The 22,866-nt window shown below is 38.8% G+C and overlaps 1 protein-coding gene across 1 annotated transcript in view; it reads left to right on the top strand.

Moving 5' to 3' along the window:
* LOC134571444 (bile salt export pump-like) overlaps positions 1-22,099 on the top strand; it is a 59,361-nt gene extending 37,262 nt beyond the window's left edge. The window contains exons 16-29 of the mRNA XM_063429697.1: positions 1,724-1,894; positions 6,204-6,405; positions 8,114-8,195; positions 9,068-9,182; positions 11,884-12,048; positions 13,131-13,235; positions 13,334-13,495; positions 13,844-14,047; positions 15,519-15,760; positions 16,706-16,862; positions 17,369-17,566; positions 19,082-19,288; positions 20,385-20,531; positions 21,074-22,099. Of these exons, the coding sequence (XP_063285767.1) occupies positions 1,724-1,894; positions 6,204-6,405; positions 8,114-8,195; positions 9,068-9,182; positions 11,884-12,048; positions 13,131-13,235; positions 13,334-13,495; positions 13,844-14,047; positions 15,519-15,760; positions 16,706-16,862; positions 17,369-17,566; positions 19,082-19,288; positions 20,385-20,531; positions 21,074-21,274 (2,358 nt within the window). The 3' untranslated portion in view covers positions 21,275-22,099. The remainder of the gene's footprint in view (positions 1-1,723; positions 1,895-6,203; positions 6,406-8,113; positions 8,196-9,067; positions 9,183-11,883; positions 12,049-13,130; positions 13,236-13,333; positions 13,496-13,843; positions 14,048-15,518; positions 15,761-16,705; positions 16,863-17,368; positions 17,567-19,081; positions 19,289-20,384; positions 20,532-21,073) is intronic.
* Positions 22,100-22,866: the final 767 nt, after the last annotated feature.

The following is a 22,866-nucleotide window of genomic DNA, read 5'->3' as shown; positions in this document are numbered from 1 at the left end:
CTGTCCCCATACACACTGCCCCACAAACACTGCCCCATACACATACTGCCCCGCACACACTGCACACCTATACACACACAGTGCCCTACACACCCTGCTGCCCCCCCATACACACATTGCCCCAAACACACACACACGACCCCCCCATACACACAGTGCCCCCCATACACACACTGCCCCACACAGACATACAGTGCCCCCCCATACACACACTGCCCCACACAGACATACAGTGCCCCCCCATACACACACTGCCCCACACAGACATACAGTGCCCCCATACACACACTGCCCCCTAACACACACACTGCCACCCTTACGCACTCACACTCACTTCACCGCTCACACACACACTGCACCTTTCACACACACTTCACCCCTAACACACACCACTTCTCCTATGCCCTATATCCCAGCAGACCCCAGGTAAGTTGTCAAACTGTTCTTAAACGGTATGACTACTTACTCCGGGGTGGGATCCTGGCACTACTGGCACCATAACTACTACACTGAGCTGTAGTGGTTATTGTGCTAGGATTATTTTTTTTAAATAATCTACAAGTGCCCCTCCCGAGATCAGGCTCTGGATCCGCCACTGGGGGGAGCGGGGGGAGTATTTAAGTATTTTAGAGCAGCAAAATTTATAATTATATAATCACTGGAAGTGCATTTTTTAAGGAAAAAAATGCAAAAAAAACTATTATGAATACTAACTTTGGCCAGGGTTTGTGACCAAGTGGCTACAAAAAAATACTGGACACACCCCATTGAGAATACCCTGTGTTGTCTACTTTTATAAATGGTATGCCTCAATGTGGTTAATTTTCATTCCTGGTCAAGCTAATTTTAATGTGTAAAATCTGAAATGGGCAAGTTTTTTATTTGACCCTTTAACTTTACAAAACACCATAAAACCTGTACATGGGGGCAGTGGTGTAACATGGGAATCCTAGACGCGTTTGACCTGGGCACAAATTTTTCAGACAATGATAAATAAACAAACTGGTGATATGTTTAATTATGTATAAAAATATTTACTAAACTAATAAAATGAATCCCAGTCTTCTCTCCCTGACTCATCCAGGTCAGGTATACTTATCCCCTTTCACCATGCTTATGAAAACACCTATTATGATGCGATTTTGTGGGCCCATCAATCTTGATGCCTTCTCTACTCCGTTCTTTGGACAAAGAAAAGACATTATAGAATTGAATGGGCTTATCTGTTATCTTATCAGTAAGATAGATTAATCTCTTCATTTTTTTTCTGCCATTCGCCCACTCTATGATCCCTCCAGAATGGGGTCCTCACACCACAAGTCTCTCCTTTATCGTTTTGAGCAGGAATGGTACCAGGAAGGATTAATATTTCTCGCACCACCCAGATTGACAATAACTTCTATTAGATATATTTTCAGAGGAGGTGGCCTATATGTTATATTAATTAATTATTAATATATTAATAAGGACAAAGCAGAAGCTCTCCCGATCAACCCTTCTTCACAACCTATAGCATTTGTTAAGTATGGGTTTCATTTTCTCTACTGTACTTTGCAGTTTTTAGTCATCCATCTAACCTCAAACCCAGGTCTGAATGAAATTGTAATAGGATAAAAGTGTTTTTTAGAGCACTCATACAACTCCTATATGAATTAGGTATTATCATTTTATATTTCTGCATCAAGATCATCCATTCTATATAATGCCATTTGTATCATTTTAGCAATTTGACACTCTTGTTGGAGAAGGAGGAGGCCAGATGAGTGGTGGACAAAAACAAAGGATTGCCATTGCTCGTGCTCTGGTCAGAAATCCTAGAATCCTCCTTCTGGACATGGCCACATCTGCTCTAGATAATGAAAGTGAAGCTACGGTACAAGAAGCCCTTGATAAGGTGAGTAAACACCCATTACTCAGACAGGGCTAAACTATGGGTGCAATATACCTAAGACATTTAGCTCTTTGCTCCTTTTGAACATTTAATTGGCTAATGCACATAAAGAATTAAGAATGAAAATCACATGCATTGCAAGAATTCTATTCTGAAAAACCCTGATTCACCATGATCACCATGATTATAGGGCTCAATTTAAAATTCTGGTTCTTGCTGTCAAATCTCTACATAATGCTGCTCCCACCTATGTATCCTCCCTAATACACAAGTATGTCCCATCTAGGCCCTTACTCTCTGCTGCAGACTTACTTCTATCTTCTGTCCGTACTCCCACCTCTGATGCTCACCTTCAAGACCTCTCAAGGACTGCACCGTTCCTGTGGAACTCACTTGCCTCCACCGTTAGATGCTCACCCAATCTCCACTCCTTCAAAAAATCATTAAAAACCCACTTCTTCATAAAAGCGTATCAATTAAACTGTAAATAGCTCCCGACTGATTCCTCTCTTGCAACTGTCATCAACTGTCATTAGTCTTATACTATCCTTACCTTTTGTGTCACTTTACCCCACTCCCTCTAGCATGTAAGGTCATTGAGCAGGGCCATCAACTTCTCTGTTCCTGTGTGTCCAACTTGCCTGGTTACAACTACATGTTTGTTCGTCCACCCATTGTAAAGCGCTGCGGAATTTGTTGGCGCTATATAAATTATAACATAATACTAATAATAATCACAAAAAAACATTTAGAGAGAGTATAAAAGCATAATAAAAGTAATAGTTAGAAAGAAGATGTCTAAACTCCATCATATACACTAAACTGAATATATCTACATTAAATATAAGGTTTTATTATTTTAATTAAATAGTTTAATGTATCTACATGAAGATGTGAGCCACACAGTAGCATAATTGGATTCTAAATATCAATCTATTATCATTGCATCAAAATCAGAACAGTATTTTTTATGATATATGATGTGCTCAATATTAGTCCTGCCTAGGCTGGCACCATGCAATCAAAGTCAGTAGATTAAAAATTAAAAAAAGTCAGTAGATTAAAAAAATTGTCTTTTTTAAAATACACTTAATTTCTATGAAATAGCAGAATGGAGACACGTTCAATTTTTATTGTTGAGAGGCTACACTACTAAACACTTTGAAAAAGCTGCGAATCTAATAGAAAACAGATCATGAAATATTTGGAGTAAGCAAGATTCAGTTTTACTGAAAAAAAATAAACCAAAACATGTATTATTCTCTTTAATGGGCACTGTAGTCACCAGAACAATTACAGCTCAATATAGTTGTTCTGGTGAGTATAGCCTTTCTCTGTAGCCTTTTATCTGTAAACACTGTATTTTTAGAGAAGAAAAGGCTGTGTTGACACTGCTGCCTAGGGACACATCTAGTGGCCACTCCTCATATGGCCACTGGCAGGGCCGGTGCAAGGATTTTTGCCGTCGTAGGCAAAAAAAAATTTGCCCCCCCCATATGCTCTGCCATATGGGCTAACGCCAGTCTTCACAAAGTGTCTTTTATCTGAAAAGACAGTGTGTTTAAATTAAAAAGCCTACAGGCACAGGCTATAGACACCAGAACCCCTACATTATGCTGTAGTGCTTCTGGTGACTATAGTATCCATTTAATGTGAGATTAGTGCCACTAATAATATATTGGATTGCCTACTTACCACCAGATGAGGACAAGAGGCTGATGATGGGCTCAGTCTGGCTCCACAGGTATGGTGTAGAAGTGGCTCTCTGGAGACTGTTTTTAACAGTGCTCACAACAATTAACGAACAGGAGGCAGCTATATTTTTAGGGCCCCTTACACAGCTCAAGGTCTGGGCCCCCAGGGCTTGACCGTGAGTATGCCTACAATGCCCACCCATAAATACCTACATGGCCCACTCATGAGTTCTCTCACAGGAAGTGGAGTGTATGTGTGTAGGGGCTGTTTTATGTGTTATTGTAGAGGATGCAATGTGTGTGTGTTCTTATAGAATGTAGTGTATAGGGATACCAATTTGTGTAAGGGATGTAGTGTGTTTATAGGGGATGCAGTGTGTGTTTTCGTGTAATGAATGCATTGTATGTTTCTGTGTGTGAATGTGTGTGTGTAAGGGGTGCAAGGTGTGTTTCTGTGTATGTAATTGAATGCAGTGTGTGTATGTAAGGGGTGCATTGATTGTGTAAGAGATGCATTTTGTTTCTGTGTGTAAGAGAATGAGTGTTTGTGTGAACGTAAGGGATGCATTGTGTGTTACGGGTGTGTCTGTGTGTGAGTAGGAATGCATTGTATGTTTCTGTGTGTGTGTGTAGTGTAAAAGAGAGGGTTTGAGGGGTAGGATAGGGACTGAGAGGGGAGCAGCTCTTTATTTTTTTAAAACATTTTCATAGTGCTCTCCCCTTCTGTCAATTATTGATGTCCCCTTCCCTCCTGTCCCTCCGTGTTCTCCACTTCTGTCCCTTAGTGCTGTCCCTTGGCCCCCTGTCTCTCTGCAGTCCCCCCTTTGTGGTCTTCTCACTCCCCCCTCTCCCCCTTAGTGGTCCTCCATCCCTCTCCTTAGTGGTCCTCCCTCTCCCAAACCCTTTAGTGGTCCTCCCTCTCCCAAACCCCTTAGTAAACCTTCCCCTCCTCCCCCCACCCACTTAGTGGTAATCTCCCCCCCCCAGTGGTCATTATTCTATTTCCCCCCCCTTAGTGGTCCTTACCCTCCTCCCCTCTCCTTAGTGGTCCTCCCTCCTTACCCCCTTTGGTGGTCCTTCCCCCCCCCCTTAGTGGTCCTCCCTCTCCCAAACCTCTTAGTGGTCCTTACTCCCCCCACCTCCCCCAGTGGTCCTTACCCCCTCCCCTCCCCTAGTGGTCCTTACCCCCTCCCCCTCCCCTAGTGGTCCTTACCCCCTCCCCCTCCCCTTCCCCTAGTGGTCCTTACTCCTCCCCTCCCCTAATGGTCCTTACCCCCATCCCCTAATGGTACTTGCTCCCCCCTCCCCTAATATACCCTACCCCCCTCCCCTAATGGTCCTTGCTCTCCCCCCTCCCCTAATGGTCCTTACTCCCCCGCAATGGTCCTTACTCCCCCCTCCCCTCCCCTAATGGTCCTTGCTCCCCCCTCCCTTAATGATCTTTGCTCCTCCCCTAATGGTTCTTGCTCCCCCCCTCCCCTAATGGTCCTTGCTTCCCCCCCTCCCCTCCCCTTATGGTTCTTGCTCCCCCCCTCCCCTAATGGTCCTTGCTCACCCCATCCCCTTATGGTCTTTGCTCCCCCCCTCCCCTAATGGTCCTTGCTCCCCCCCTCCCCTAATGGTCCTTGCTTCCCCCCCTCCCCTCCCCTAATGGTTCTTGCTCCCCCCCTAATGGTCCTTGCTCCCCCCCCTCCCCTTCCTTCCTGCCTATGTAGCGTGGCCGGGCGGCGTGGAACGCGAGACAGGAACTTCTGTTTCCTGTACCCGGCCGCCGGCGGACTGAAGGGAAGTGCACACTGAGTGAGCACTTCCTGTCATTCCGCCGGCGGCCGGGTACAGGAAACAGAGGTTCCTGTCCCGCGTTCCGCGCCGCCCGGCCACGCTACTTTGAGAGACAGGCAGGAAGGAGCGCTCTGCGCCTCCTTCCTGCCGGTCACTCAAACCCGGCACAGGGATCCGACGCCCCCTGCTAGGGTGCGCCCTAGGCGGCTGCCTAGGTAGCCTTACAGGTGACGCCGGCCCTGGCCACTGGAGATGCTTCCTGGGGCAGACACTGGATTTTCCCTATAGAGATGCATTGATTCAATGCATCTCTATGAGGAGATGCTGATTGGCAAAGTTGGCGTTTGGCTCCACCCTTGCTCCTATGGGAGAGCATTGGCTTGGCTGAGATAATCAATTCTGATTATGTCAGCCAAGGAGGCTGATCGGGGCGGGGCCAGTGCTGAAAATAAGGTAAGGTTTCTTACCTTTTAAGGGAGGCAAGGGGGAGCAAGTCACATAAATGGTGGTTTTAACACTATAGTGTCAGGAATACACATTTGTACTCCTGACCCTATAGAGTTCCTCTACAGTTATTCAGTGAATCGATATCATTCATTTAATGGTCAGTATGGCCTGGTAAAGCACTGATGAGAAATGAATGGCAGCCGACTGTCTCTTACATTATCCAGATCCCCAGGAGCAATTACAGCAACACAGCAATAAAAGCTGAAGATGACTAAAATATTTCCATCATTTTGCATATTTGAATATAAGAATGCATTCCTTAGACAGAAACTCAGAATGTTGGATAGAATTTACATATATTGAAAATGAATAGCAAATTATGTTTTCAGGTTCGGTTTGGACGCACAACTATCTCTATTGCACATAGATTATCAACAATTAAAAATGCTGATGTCATCATCGGTTTCGAGCATGGAAGAGCTGTGGAAAGAGGGACCCATGATGAGCTACTTGAGAGGAAAGGAGTTTATTTTACACTGGTTACATTGCAGAGTCAAGGGGACAAAGCACTTAATGAAATGGAGAAGCAAAGCAAGTATCTCTTGAATTCATTTCTGTATTTGTATATGAGTGCAAAATGTTATTTAGTTTAAGGGGCAAACATGTTAACAATGAAATGCATGTGTATTGACTACAGAATTTAGACTGGTATAACCCAGAATGAATTATGGGCAAGTTGAAAAATTGTTACAATTCCAATGAGATCAGGTATACTGTAGGAGTCCTGGATCCATAGCACTAAATATACCTGTGTGTGTAGGCTGAGCTTTGCTTGTGGGTTGTTGAGCCCTTGAATTTTTCATATCCTCTGGATTTCACTCATGACTGTAACAGCATAAAATAAAGCATTCAGACAATACCTAACAGGAAATAGCATATTTGATTGGACATGATGTGTGGGACTATCATTCGTCTTGACCTGCATTGCTCTTGACTAACAGTGAACTGGGAGAGCACTCCACTGGAAATTTTCACGGCAAACTGGATAAGAACTTGAGTTGAACAGCATAAGCAGGAATCCTACTAGGGACTACAGCTATGTCTCTAGCTGGAGCATAAGCAATAGCATTGGAACTCTCCAGAGGTCAGAGATTCATGTAGTCTCACATTTGGGACCCCTGTCCCATATTTATCTCTTTTGAGAAGACACCATAAGAAAGAAGAGTGAAGTAACATCAATAAATGTGCTTGTTCTTCATGCTGCTGATGCAAAGCATTAATGTTGTTGGGTAATCATTTTCTGCAGTTCTCAGCATAGGCGATCCTGATTGACTGGCTTGCATTGCTGCCTGTCAGGCTGGTACACATTCTTGCATACATCCCTGACATGCTCTGAATATGGTCTTCTGAACCCTCTCCAGTGTTGGGAGGTGCATAATTACCAGAGCCAGATTACCCATAAAGCAGTACAGGCGGCTGCTGTTGCCCATGGCTCTGACAGGAGCAAAGTGGGCCCCTGTCTAGGAATGGAACTCTGGCTTTGGATGTTAGGAGGCCCTAATTGAGCTAACAGAGAGATCAAAAGATTTCCCTACTCAGCCCTGGCATGCTCAATACCTCAAAGAAGCTTTATGGTCTGCACGTCTGTCAGGTTTTTGGTCCCTTAGTGCTCCTCAACAAACTCAGAATTCAGTAGCCAGCTCTTCAGCAGACTTACCCCCCACATACAGCTGTCAGCCAACTCCATACACAATCAACATTCATCCACTACACACACTCTCACACACTTTAGCACAAACAGCACTGAGTCTCCCTCACAAACATACATCACTCAACCACCACACACATTGACACACAACACTCACAAAACAGAGCCCCAGGCAGTAGGAATCTAGGCGCAATCTGGCATCCTATGTAGCTAAACTGGGCAACCTTAATCCAACTCTGATAATTAAACATACAGCGCATGTCTAGAAGACATTTAGAACACAACATGTATGTAAATAATTTCAGTGTTCAAAAAAATCAAGTCAGTTTTATCTTTGAGATATGGAACTTGGTGAGTAGGCATACTATATGCCAAATTTCTTTCTTTCTTTTTTTTCCATTCTGAAATACTTAGCACCTACCCGCCTTTATCTTTAGATATATTATATACTTGCATTTAATGTTATAGTTTACTAGCATCACAATGCATGGAATTCCGTTTAATAGTACAAGTCCAAAGGTTTATTTTGTAGCTTGGCCTAACTTTAGCCTATTTCTGTGTCGTAGTCAACATTACATTTTTGTATCTCAGATACAGAAAACAAAGAGTTTGAGGAACCTAAGCTTGAGGCGGTTAATTTGTTCAAGAGAGGAAGCTATCAGGCCAGTTTACGGTGAGTCCATCAAGAAAACTATTGATTCAGTAATGTTTGCATTCTCCTTGAATAGCACGGATTTGTACTAGAAAAATAATCGAATTATTAAGCCCATATTAGGAAAGAAATCTAAGATGACTGACCTTTTATCAAATTTGAATTTATACATATACAATTAACTATTTTTTAAGACTGACACCTAACACCGCTGAGTTTATTTCTGAGAAAAATAATTTTTGTATGTTCGTAAATTGGAAAAGGTCATGGACAAAGACTATTAGAATTACATGTTATGAAATAGTACGCACACACAAAAAATATATACATACATCATTACACAGAGACTAAAGAGTTATTCATCCTTTAAATTGGATCATTATTTCTTTAACCTTTGCAAACTAATTGAAGGTCAAATATAAACAATGCAGGAAGTCTGACCAAATGTTTTCTAGAAACACAGATATCTATAGAATTCTGCATGTTGCTTACTCATTTGTGTGCATAATATTCTTAAAAATATGTTAACAATTAAAAAATTAAATGTATAATATTAACCACATTTAACTTGTTATTCTAAAATGCATCAAGCTGTTCTGAAGAGCATCCAATCATTGTGTGCTTAACCCCTTAAGGACACATGACGGAAATAGTCCATCATGATTCCCTTTTATTCCAGAAGTTGTGCCCTTAAGGGGTTAAGAAAATGTAACACTGTTTAATTTACTGAATGGAAGAAAGGAAAAATGAAGAAATAAAGTTAATGCATTGAAATACATATGAATATATACAAGATATACAACATTTTATATATATGGGAGTAAGGTGCTATATCTGTATAAGCAAGGTCATGTATATGAGTACCATATAAGGAACATTATTTTTGATTGTAGAGCTTCAATCCGGCTTCGGTCCAGGTCTCAGTTGTCCAATGTGGTTCCAGATAATCCTTTGCTGGTTCTGGGGGATACCTCATCTCAGTATGAAGAGACAGGAAAAACTAAAGCAGTAAGATAATTGCATACTTAATAATGAAAATATTTCAACTAACTATTATTAACATTATCAATGATTGCTACTTGGAGCCAGTCTCATAAGCTAACTATTTGGAATGCAGACCTGTTGGTTAGTCTTTTGGTCTTATTGGTCTGAGTATTAGAGACACACTTTTTTTATTGTATGTCTTTTACTTTATCTCATACTTTATGATTCTTTATTTAGACCTAACATTCAATGCTGCTTGTCTTTACATTTAGTATTAACTGGATATAGAACCCATTGAGCAGTGAATCGCAAACAAATATTTAATGGCCACCAAAGGTCTTATGCAAGTGATGGTACCGATAACTCACTGACAAATAGTTGACCTTGAGGGATATACAAAGATCAGCTACAACATTACAACCACCTGCCTAATATCATGTAGGTTCCCCTTGTGCTGCCAAAACAGCTCTGATGCATAGAGGCATGGACTCAGCAACACCTCTGAATCCTTTGACTCCTGCAAGTTGTGAGGTGGAGCCTCCATCAGATTTGTTGTTCCAGCACATTCCACAGATGCTCAATCGGTTTGAGATTTGGCATCATATTATCATACTGAATGAGGCCACAGCCATCAGGAAACACAATTGCCATAAAGGGTGTACGTGGTCGGCAACAATCTCTAGGTAGGTAGTACGTGTGAACGTAGTGTACACATGAATGCCAGAAACCAAGGTTTTCAAGCAGAACAGTACCCAGGGAACTAACACTGCTTCTACCTGTCTGCCTTCTTCCCATAGTGGATCCTACTGTCATTTTACATCCAGGTAAGTGACGCACATTTATGCGGCCATCAACTTGATGACTTGTGCAGGAAAAGTGCTGACCCTAAATAGGAATGAAGGGGCCGCTGTTAACTAAACAGTGAAAAATAATATTTAAAATAAACGATAAAATAGTACACAGCAAAAGATACTATATAAAATAAAATGAAACAGCAAAATCAAACATAAAAAGAGCATTGTAGTCCATGTAGTGAACAGTCAATTTCACTTTATATTGTGATAAAATGTAGCAAACGTGTATCAGCTGCCAAGATGTTAGATACTTGTTACTGAATGGCAGGAACTAATATCATCTGTGGCTGATATTCTATGACCTATATAGGACTACATGGGATAGTGACATATAGGTGAAAAGTCTTCTTTAGAGGGGTATAATACCTGACCATGAAGTGGTCTCATATGTTGAGCGATGTCTTGAGATCTAGGTAAAAAAACAAGAGACATAGTGTTCTCTGTAAACCCTTTATTAGTAATGACAAACAGTTAAAAACACTTACAAGCTCTCTAGAATGAAAGTCATATCTGTGGAACAGTAGGAGTAACGGCTCCAGATGTTGAAAAAAAACTTAGTCCCTTTAGTGCTCTCACTTTCGCCAGCTCGAAAGTGAAATGTGAGCAATTCTGTTAGGGGGGTAAGCTGCGGACCGTCGCGTGCGTTCCACCGTGAAAAAACAGGAAGCCGCTCCTGCGTTCCACTGCAGTCCTTCTCCAAGAGAGTGTCTGTTCGATGTAACCACCTTACGCGTTTCGTAACAGGTAATGTCACTTCTTCAGTGGATTATTAAGTTACCCGTTTTCAATTAGTTTTTCAACTCTCACAGCATTTCCTGGAATGTTATAGGATCCAGTATCCTTGTGATTTATTTTATATCCTGAGCTTTTATGGGGGCTTTTTTTTTTATACCAGTAGAGATTAATGTGAGTGAGGAAAAATAAGCAGTTGGATAGGTTTATTCTTGTCCGCTTTACCTGCAGTGTATATGAGAACCTGTAAATAAAACATAATTGTCACTTGGGCAGCATGGGTTGTATGAGAAAAATAGGCCATTATGGTGTCTACATGTTAAGGAAACCAATGACTTTTAAAGGATTCTAATAAAGCCCTTGTTATTTTATACGTATTTTGTTTAGTAAGACAGTTCAGCTGATTAGAATTAAATATTTTTAATCTTGGATATGTGACTTCATGCGAGAACACACCAATTACTTTAGCTTGCTGAAGCTGCTTTATGTGTAAATTATGTGTCCGCTCTTTTGCATCTTTCAAAAAGTGCAAATATCAATAGAAATTGGCACTGTTATGAATTAACCTTGTTACCAACCTCAGCTGTCTATCAGACAACCATCCATGTGACTTCCTGGTCTGGTTAGCTCAGTGGAGCTAAACTCAAGAGTCAGGCAATTGCCAAGAGCATATGCCTTACAAAGAAATCTCATTCAGCTGTACTGAGAAGTCTGTGATTGGACAGACACAGAAAGTCTGGGCTGGGAAAGAAGGGAAGGGCTTGCAAAGTTGTTTTTAGATATGCCACCAATGAAAACAATGCATTATTTAAAAAAAAAATATGTTTTCACTGGGTATATCTACTAAACAGAGGTTTTAATAATTTATTTTTTTTAAATGTTGTATTTGTGCAGTGGAGTGTACGCAAAGTGGCAATTCCAAGACAGTAATTTGTGATAAGCTAACCAACATGTTTGCCCACTTTAGTCTAAATTACTCAATAGCAATTCTATTAATAGCTAGACAAAATCCACAGGACATTTTTTTTTCAATACTACATTTAGTATAAATTTGCTGCTGAAAGTAGTAAAACCATAACTGTATGACTGTCTCTAAAAGCAATAAAACCTTTTATTAAAATCTTTTTTTTTTCACTCAGGATATCTATGCTGATGATGATGACGGTGTGGAACCTGCACCAGTCGCCAGAATTTTAAAATACAATGCGCCGGAATGGCCTTATATGTTAGTCGGATCATTTGGAGCTGCCGTTAATGGAGCCGTCAGTCCTCTTTATGCCTTGCTCTTCAGTCAGATTCTTGGGGTAAGAAAAGCAATGCTGAGGTTGAAACAAAACACACACACACACACAAAAAGATTTTCCTAAAGTTTCCTAAATTTTACTTAAAATATTTTGGCTTTTCCATCCCATGATTCAGTGACATACACTCAATCCATGGGGCCTGAAACTGATCTGTGTCACCCCTCCCCCGACAAACACACAAACAGACACATACATACAGACACACATACATACAGACATGCGTACATACACACAGACAAATAGACACAGACACATACACACATACATACAGACAGACACATACATACAGACACATACACACAGAGACACATACATACACACAGACACATACAAAGACACATACATACAGAGACACACACATACACACATACAGACACAGGCACACACACACACACACACACATACAAACAGACAGGCACACATACATATATACAGACAGACAGACACTCACATACAGACACACATACATACAGAGACACACACATACACACATACAGACACACACACAGACACATACATAGACACACACACACACACAGCGACAGACACACACACAAACACATACATACAAACAAACAAACACACACATATACAAAATGTTTAAGTCACCCTCCTGTTACCTACCTTTTAGGTGCTGGAGGGTCCAGTGGTGGCTCAGGCTGATGGAAGTCAGAGTTCCCACTCTGACTCCCTCTCCTTCCTCCTGTGCTCTGTCTGATAGCTGGGAGGAGTGACCGGGGCAGTCACTTCCTCCCAGCTTCTGATGTCGTCTGTTAAAGTGCTGCAGCGCTGACCGGGCCCCCTGAAAATGCATAGCCATTGGGTGGTCCTAACAGCATGGTCCACCCGATGGGCCCCTTGAACGTGCGGCCCCGGTGGTTTGGCGCCGGGCCAGGGCAGCAACACATGGCGCCGGGCCTGGTCACAGCTGCGACCCCTGCGCCATAATGCCTTGGAAGTGCTCAAATGTGTTCAAACACCAATATGCACTATGGGTGTGTGCATTCTTGCCATTGTCTCCAGCAGTACTGTACACACACTAGAAACATCAGACTATTAACATTTTTGTTCTTTCCATTTAGACATTTTCTATACCTGATGAAGAACAGCAAAGGAATGAAATTAATGGGATATGTGTGCTTTTTGTGGCTATCGGACTTATATCTTTTCTAACACAATTTCTACAGGTAGTTTCAATGTATTTATCTTGATGCAAAAACACATTGTGTGTTCATTATATTCTGTGAGTGTACAATATTCCATGGTTTCTTTTTTTATTTAACAGGGTTACACATTTGCAAAATCGGGTGAGTTACTCACAAGGAGGCTACGTAAAATTGGATTTAAGTCGATGTTGGGTCAAGAAGTTGGATGGTTTGATGATCCAAGAAATAGCCCTGGAGCTTTGACCACAAGACTTGCAACAGATGCATCACAAGTCCAAGGGGTAAGGACAACTTGATCACAATCCAATAATCATAATGTTTAAATCAAATATTCTTTGCTTAACAAATTTTATTTCCAGCAGCGGCAAAACATCACATGCAGGTCAGTGGCCCTAGATTTATTAACACATCCTGGTGCCACAGATATAGAATAATGCTATTACTTATTATTACCTTCGCAAGATAATTGTTTCTCTAGTGATTTAATTTCTTTGTTGAATCAAATATTTGTTCTATTTTATATTTTTATTTTTGTTTTTTATTTGGGGTATCCAAAAAGTACATTTTTAAATTTAGCAGTGATGCAGAGCCAATTATCGACTAACCAAATCTATGCAATATATTTACAGGCCACTGGATCCCAAATCGGAATGATTGTGAATTCCTTAACTAATATCGGAGTTGCCATAATTATTGCATTCTACTTCAGCTGGAAACTGAGTCTAGTGATTACCTGTTTCCTCCCCTTTCTGGCCCTATCTGGTGCTCTGCAAGCCAGGATGCTCACCGGATTTGCCAATCAAGACAAACAAGCCATGGAATCTGCAGGAAGGGTAGATATGTACTATTTTTTTTTATTAAAATAATAGCAAGTTAATTTGTAGATATCTGATTGTTCACTCCAAGTATTTGCTGTTTTTGCTCCATTTTAATTAGTATGGAACCAAAACAGTGTTTGTGTCATAATTCAAACAATATACATTTACCCCAGTCTATACATTTAACGGTTGTTTATGAGATATATTCACAGGAAACACTGCAAGAATCACGCTTCTATTCTACGTAATACTGATATTCTGGGTCCAATAGAAACATTACATATAGGGCATTTATGTATCAGATATCCCATGCTATAATAGTGTTAACTTAAATTTGCCGTCCAGCTATGGTAGACTATAGTTCTCACTAAGCACTTCAATTGCATATCATTATGAAAAGTGCAGTACTCAATACCTGGAGCGCCACAGATTGTCAATCACAGAACATTGTTGTCTTAACATTGTATCTGATGCATTGGAGATTATATAATATTTAGTTTAATTAATTAACAAACTATGACCCCCCTCTTTTTTTCTATTGCTTTTATTGTTAAAACCAAAGGGAATTGGTAAAATGAATGTGCTGGGGATGTCTGGTGAGTAATCTGTCAGAAGATAAGCAGTACGGAAATTTGCCATAATAGTAGTTTTGTATATAAACAAGTACATCTAAAGTTGAATGCATCTGATAAATCATCCTGATATATTTGCGTGTTGCCAATAAATAAAAAATCTTTTTCACATTGACTCTAAATCCCTGGTTTCCCATGGTCATCAGAAAGTGTACTACAGACAATAGCTGAGAGCAATATCATAGTACTGATCTCACGTTACTGTTTGTACAATCAAGACTTAATAATATGTAATCATCTCAAATTATCCCTTTGAAAATAATATGTATGATCAGCTTGTAAAAGTAAAAAATGGATCATCAGCTTATATACTCTTTAAAATTTTAGCAGACGGAGGAAGGTCCAAAGCTTCGTCATTTTGTAATTCAAGTGTTTGTGCATCCTCTTGTGTCCATTACATTACATTGTTTTACTGGATGAGAATGGAACTTCACTTGAAGTCCATGGGGAAGAAGGGAGCAAGTAGACCCATGCTTTCTCACAAACATTGTGTCATTTTGTAAACATAGCAACTTGACGTGCTGGAATGTAATGTCATAATATCATAACCCCTCAGCCAGTACACAAGAGGACCGGAAACGGGGCAAAGCCATAACAAATCCCTTTGCTACAATATTACTATTGGTGTTGTTATATTGTACACCCATTTCATCCAATATTCATATGTTATGTACATACCCACTATTTACTTTCATTTTACAAATTTAGTTCCTTCTGTACCACATGCAACATGATATCTTTTTGTATCACAGTTCAACATAATTTTAGATTGTTTCATGGTAGCTCTATGCAAACTTCTGGTGTTGTTAACATTCGGAGCATTCACCTAACCTATGCCACATTGTATCTTCTAGATTTCCAGTGAAGCACTTGGGAACATCAGAACTATTGCTGGAATTGCTCAAGAAAAGAAATTTGTAGAAATGTATGAGGAACAACTCGAATTACCATACCGATCGGCAATAAAAAAAGCCAACGTATATGGATTGTGTTTTGGTTTTGCTCAGTGTGTGGTTTTTATTGCAAACTCTGTGTCATACCGATATGGAGGTTATTTAGTTGATAAGGAAGGACTACATTACAGCTTTGTATTCAGGTAATATGTGGACCTTAATTGTATTTATGCACATTTATCTAAAACGTGCAAAGAAAAACTGCAACATTGAGAAATGTGTTTTTGGTCAAATTTGTGATCTTGGTTTAAAAGTTATATTTTGATTTTAAACTGACCACAGATGCCTATATATAATTTTTTTTACAAAAACAGGGGTGTTTTGTAAATGTTAAACCTAAACATTATGTGGAACAGTTTCAGCTGAAGCCATTTTTAACAACCGAATAGCTATATCTTGAAAGAAGATCTCATTCCAAGAAATCTTCACTTATGGAACAGGATGGGTGCCCACCTTGGCTACAGGGTGTGGTGCCATCCATCAATATTGGCTGGTCCATCCACAACGATAGTGTGACTGACCATAAATGACCAATTTCACTTTTATATTATATTAAGTATCTTTCTTGGGTATGGGTCTGGATATTGTGCTAACAGTAGTGAGGATTTCACCCAGAAGGTCTGGTTGAAAACAAGCATAATATGTTTTGCAAAGCAAAACTTTAAATTTTTAATGCAAAGTACAATCTTCCAACACATTTTAATAATTGCAATAATGGATCCTTCTAATTAAACTCGTCACACTAGAAGTGCTTGTCAAAATAACCTATATATTGCGCCTTATAACTTTAATCCTATTTTGGGAATATCCATTGAATTGTGAATTTATCAGGAAAACTAAATAAACTCAAAGTGAACTTACGAGTTTAACCCAAAATAGCTGACATAGAGAATTGTTTCAGTTCAGGTATGTTAACATAAACTTTGGAATCAAGGTGGAATTCACTCCAAATTCACTTTTAATTCCCAACAGTTTGCACTTTAATGAATAACTTTGAAAGTGTTTTCATTTTACAAAATAGACATGATTGTGTTTTACTGCTTCCCCTTGAAACTGAGTAATTAACTATTTTTTTTATTGAATTTTAGAGTAATATCATCCATTGTGACCAGTGGGACCGCTTTAGGTAGAGCATCATCTTATACTCCGGATTATGCCAAAGCTAAAATCTCTGCGGCACGATTCTTTAAACTGGTTGACCGAGTTCCAAAAATTACTTTGTTTACAGATGAGGGAGAAAAATGGGTACGTTTTCTTTTCAGCAATGATACCAAAAAGAGAAACCGTGTAAATGTTGAACCAATGTATATTTTCCAATTAAGTTATTGCTAACCTTTGCTCGCCACTGGCTATTGTTGGATGAAAACAAAAAATGTCCTCGTTATTGAATTGGTTAAATAAAAAATCTAGATGAGGGGTATTCTCAACCAGGGTAATTAACTGCTGAGTTTTTGGCTCAAGAACAGCTTTTTGGCTTTCAAATGTTTACATTAACTGTAGTCAGTAAACAAGAGAAAGTCTTTAATTTTACACCTACCATAAAATATAAGTCGTGACTATAAAATATATCATACCATAAAATATAAGTCATAAAATATACCCCTCCAATAAAATATAAGTCATGACTTGAAAACCAACATTCAACAATGTTTGGAAGCTCAGACCTCAAGGTATTTAGAGCAAAGAAAGAAGTGCAAATAAAATTATTATACTTGCAAGTTATTAATCCTTATTTTGTATGACTTTTCCAGAATGATTTTAGGGGAAGTATTGAATTTATCAACTGCAAGTTTACATACCCCACACGCCCTGATATCCAAGTGTTGAATGGTCTCAATGTGTCTGTGAAGCCAGGACAGACCCTTGCATTTGTAGGAAGCAGCGGTTGTGGCAAAAGCACAAGTGTTCAACTACTGGAAAGATTTTATGACCCAGACTATGGTCAAGTGGTAAGTAAAAAAACTACCAACACATGATGAATGTATTTTTCAAGGGAATCAATTCACTACAGTGCGAAACTCGGATCTAGGCCAATAAAGCAAAATTAGAGAATAAGTTAGATAATTTTTCCAACTTGCGTTTTTTAATCAAATTTTGCTAATTAATTTACAAATCACTCTTCATAAAACCCAGGGTGTGAATAAAACCCCAAAGTGTGTAAAAGTGATCAATACTAAACTCTGTAAATTATATAAATAATAGCATCAGTGTCCAGTGAAACAGGACGCCAATCGGAAAAAGGATCGTGCCACTGGTACCACCCAAAGAGGAAGAACCTGCCTGGAAAGGTGGCTGGTCCACCCAAAAAATAGGCTGGTCATGAATGTATGCCAGGCTGCCTGCCAATCGCTCAGACTGTCCCCCTAAGAGCAGACTATGACCTCTTAGTGGTCCTAGTACACTGATCATAGCACAAGGTCACCTAATGATGCGCTCACGCTATGCTTTCTAGGGACAGATCCCTGATATCCCCAAAAATAGAACACCAGGGAACAAGCCCAGAATGACCAGACAAGAACGTGACAACGGTTCTGTAGCTCTGAAAATTTGACTGTAGGAAGCCCCGTGTAATATTTTTATTTCTGTAAACACAGGATTTTATTAAATAATCATCAAATTAATTATTAATTCGAATAAACTCAAAAAACAAAACAATATTTTGTGAGGCACACATATGGTGATATGTTAAAAGTAGGTAAATCAAATAGGTTAACATCTAAAACAGCTAAAAAATTTAATTCACTATGCATTCATTTTGAAGTCTTGTCAATTGCCACTTAGGAAATAACCCGGTAAGTATTGCTATTCGGGTTTCAATTTGTTACAATTCTGAATTTATTGAATAAATGATTCAATAGTGTGATTGTCTCTGTCACAGTGTTTGTGATTGAGTAGGACAGTGTCAGTAAATATATTTTTTACAGTTCACATAACCTTAATGACACATATTGCCTAACTCTACATTGTTCCTTAAGCCCCTAAACCCTAATTCTAATTTCTACTTAACTTAAGGCACAATGACACTAAATTCCCATAAAGCTGTGCTTAACTCTAAAACCCTATAACCCTAAGAGGGGACCTCCCAATGGTAATCTTACCCTAGTTGTGTATTTTTCAATACAGTGTGTTTTTGTGGCACTTCTATTCAAGTAAATCTTACCCTAAAATATTAATATAATATATTTTAAACTTCCCCCTTTAACCTCAGCATTTTAAATGTATAAACTTGAATGAGTTGCAGAACAACGAGATCTTCTGATATTAATTGACAAACTGTTGTCCAAACCTGGACAAGAGAAGAATACGCTCTGTATATATACTTTATATTTTTATAAACTGGTAATACAAACAATAGAATAAAACCAGATCCTTCCTTTTTCTCCTGACTCCAGCTTAGTTTGATACTTTTAAATTACATTTATTGTTTTTTGTTTTTTCTTTCTGCTTTTTTTTCTTCCCTGCAGCTAATAGACGGACATAACACAAAGAACATCAATGTGGCGTTCTTACGGTCTAAAATTGGAATTGTGTCTCAGGAGCCTGTGCTGTTCGACTGCACTATTGCTGAGAACATCAAATATGGAGATAATTCCAAAGCACTCTCGATGGACCAAGTTATTTCGGCATCGAAAAAAGCTCAGCTGCATGATTTTGTGATGGGACTTCCAGATGTGAGTATTAAGCTGGCACTGCCTCTGTTAATTGATTTAGCTTATTCATGAATGATTTTTACATACTACGCGGCAGCTCTGGTCATTTTATATGTTTTTAGGAAAACACTATTAATGTGAAAAGCCAAATGCCACCAGATCTGTAGCAGCCATTAGATACACATGGATACTATACGCTCTCAAAAACAAATAAAAAATAAAAGTGTTTGAAATGTACACACATGTATCACTAAAAGTAAATGTTATAGTAATTTATTTTCCAATTAAAAGAACTATAGGTACCCAGACCACTTCAGCTCATTGTAGTGGTCTGGATACAGTGTCCCTATTGCAGTTTCAAAGAAACTGCAATGTTTACATTGCATTTGCAGCGTTAAGTCTGCCTCCAGTGCAGACTCCAGTCGAGGGACATCGAGGGACATCGGAGGAGGCACAGCCTTCACCCAGCGCCGAGGCACATCGGCCCTGGGATCAGGTAAGTAAAATTTGTTTTTTAACCCTTTATTCACTGCCAGCCAGGAATACAGCTTTAGTATCCCTTTAAGTGAAGTGATTCATTATACATTTGATGGCTTCAAAACTACATACTGGTTTTTGACTTAGATTAATGTAAAGGTTTTTTTTTTTTTTTTTTTTAACTAAATAGTGAATTTCTGTGAAATGAAAACCAAATTGGAAAATTTGCAAAGCCGATTTTAAACAATTCACCAGTGTAGCTAAAACCACAGCACATATTTTGTTGAAGATGAAATTTTGCAATTCGGTTTTCAATTCAATAAAAGATTTTGCTTAGTGAATATATCTCACAGGGTTATGAAATGAGTCATGGATTTCTTGCAATTCACCAGGAAAGTTACAATTTAAGTTCTATCTATATATGTAGCTGAGATGTTTAACCTCACGATTTGCCAACATTACCAACAAGCACTGTTTAATGACTAATCTATATTTGGATTTATTAGCACACATACAGTATGGCTTCCACACTGTCTTTCATAGAACTTTGATGTGCCATTATAAAATGAGTTGTGCAGAATTTTAAGATTTCAAATCGTAGCTGTGTTGTAAAACGATTGCCTTGTTATCCAAACGACAGAAATATGACACCAATGTTGGGGCACATGGATCTCAGCTCTCTCGTGGTCAGAAACAACGTATAGCAATTGCCCGGGCTGTCATCAGAGACCCTAAGATTCTGCTTCTAGATGAAGCAACGTCTGCATTAGATACAGAAAGTGAAAAGGTAAGAAAAGGAATAGTCTAACATTATTAATGTTTTCATATATTCATACATTAGAATTCTGTAGAATTTTAACCAGTGACTCTAATTATAATAGTTGAATTGAACAACATCTTAAAGATAACTATTTTTGTTGTTTCTTTGAAAAAAAAAATATTACTATCCAAGGCTGTCGTTAGGCAAGGATAAGTGTGCCAACTGCTTAATTTTTAGTCCCCACTTTCTTTCACTGCTGCAATGAAACCCTGAAAGATATTGGGTGCAGAGTAATGACAGGCACTTTCTGGGCCCTCATTACAGCAGTGAAAGAGAGAGAGAGGTGTCTCCAGCTAAAGGAATAAACATAAAACTGATAGTTTATGATTGATGATGTAATGAAATATATATCAATAAGGAAGTGATTATGGCAATAAAAATATTTTATTAAAATAATACATTAACAAAAACAAACAGTACATTTGTAAAACACTCTTTATGGATGCTGTGAATGAGGTATAAGATTATTGGACTGACGGCAATAAGCTGTGAATGATTTTTATTTGCAGACGGTTCAAGCTGCCCTTGACAAGGCAAGGGAAGGTCGCACCTGCATTGTGATTGCACATCGTCTGTCTACAATTCAGAACTCAAATACTATTGCAGTCATGTCTCAAGGAATTCTCATTGAAAAGGGAAATCACGATGAACTAATGGAAAAGAAAGGAGCGTATTATAAACTTGTGACAACCGGAGCACCTATAAGTTAACAGCACCCATAACATACCAAAAACTGACTTCAATAAAGAAGACGCAAGACCTCAGGGCAACCCGGCAGTCAACTGAAACCAAGATGTGGGTTGTGCTCGCTCTTCTTTTATTTTAACTTGTATGATGTACGAGGATGCCAAGACGAAGTTTGACGTATGATTTAAATCACTTGAATCTTGAAATATTATGCATGCGCGCTGTAAATATGAGTGTGTGAATATTGAATCATCACCAGTAGGCATAAGCATGCATAGGATTTCACGAAAAAGATGCAGGAGTTTCTATGCTGGTGCTTCAACGCGTCCTACAAGGATGTTAGCAACGGTAGCTGAAAGTAGTGCAGAGGTAGGTGCGTGTAATGATTATCTTCGCTGCACACCTCAACCTACCCACTTCAGTAGGGTGTGTGAAAATGGATGGGTCATCCTACTGAATGTGACCATATCTCTACAGTAGCTCTATAAGGGAAAAGTATTAATAAGGATAACTATACTATAATGTTATATAAATGTGCATAATAATATTGCTGGTATTGTCAACAAATGTTTGGCTATTTGTAAATTCCATCCCCTTTTGATCCTGTTCTCGTATCCTTAATTTTGGCGCTGTTTGCAAGGAAACTTCAGAATTGTTCTGCCTGCAGTACCATGCAATCAGTTATTGTACAAATACGTATACACTTACAATAAATTCCATTGTACATTGTCAGTAAAAATATAATTAATTATTGTTATACCAATACATTGAAAGTGTAATATCAGATTATTGACTTATTTTCCTAATGTTCCCCATTAAAGGTTATTTACATTATATTTATATAAACATTTTATTTGTCATGTGTTGTTTTATGATTTCTTGTTTTTTTTTTTGTTTTGTTTTTTATAAAGGACGTTTTTCTGCAGCCTTAAAGGAAATCGGTTATTTAGCAAGAAGTGTATGTGATATAAGATTTATGCTTTGAAGGTCACATATGTAATACATGCAGATAAATATAGATACTTTTATATGCACTTTGAATATATAAAACAAACATTCACTGTGCATTTTACATAATGAGACTAATGACATCTATAGCATGTTGCCACTTGGAATGTATAAATTACGGAATATATAGAATTATAGAATATAAAATATTTATATTCTATAATTCTATATATTCCGTATATATATATTCCGGTTTATAAATTTATATCAGTGACTGACTATAATGACATTGTTTTTAAAGTACACCATAAACATTGAGATCCAACTGGTGACGGACATTTGTTGCAAAGTTTAGAACGTGGTCTCTGCAAACCTCTTACACTCTCTGAGCACTATCATAACTTCAAATTGTATCACCCCCAAATGCCCCAGATGTTTACTTCTAGTTATTATTCTCTGTTCCCCTTTTACAATATAGAAACAGGTCAATCAGCTTCCTTCCTCACTGAGCTCTGCAGCTGTAAAATAAAAAAACTAAATGCAATTTTTCAACTATGACAAGATTAATCTATCTGCGTTTACTGTCTAGTCAGTTTAACTATTTGTTCTGTTAATGTCCTAAAGATATAGACTCGAAACTATACTGCACTGTTTATTCTTCCCAAAA

Source organism: Pelobates fuscus, chromosome 8 (assembly GCF_036172605.1).
Source record: "Pelobates fuscus isolate aPelFus1 chromosome 8, aPelFus1.pri, whole genome shotgun sequence".
NCBI lineage: Eukaryota > Metazoa > Chordata > Amphibia > Anura > Pelobatidae > Pelobates > Pelobates fuscus.
This window is presented reverse-complemented; position numbering and strand designations above follow the sequence as displayed.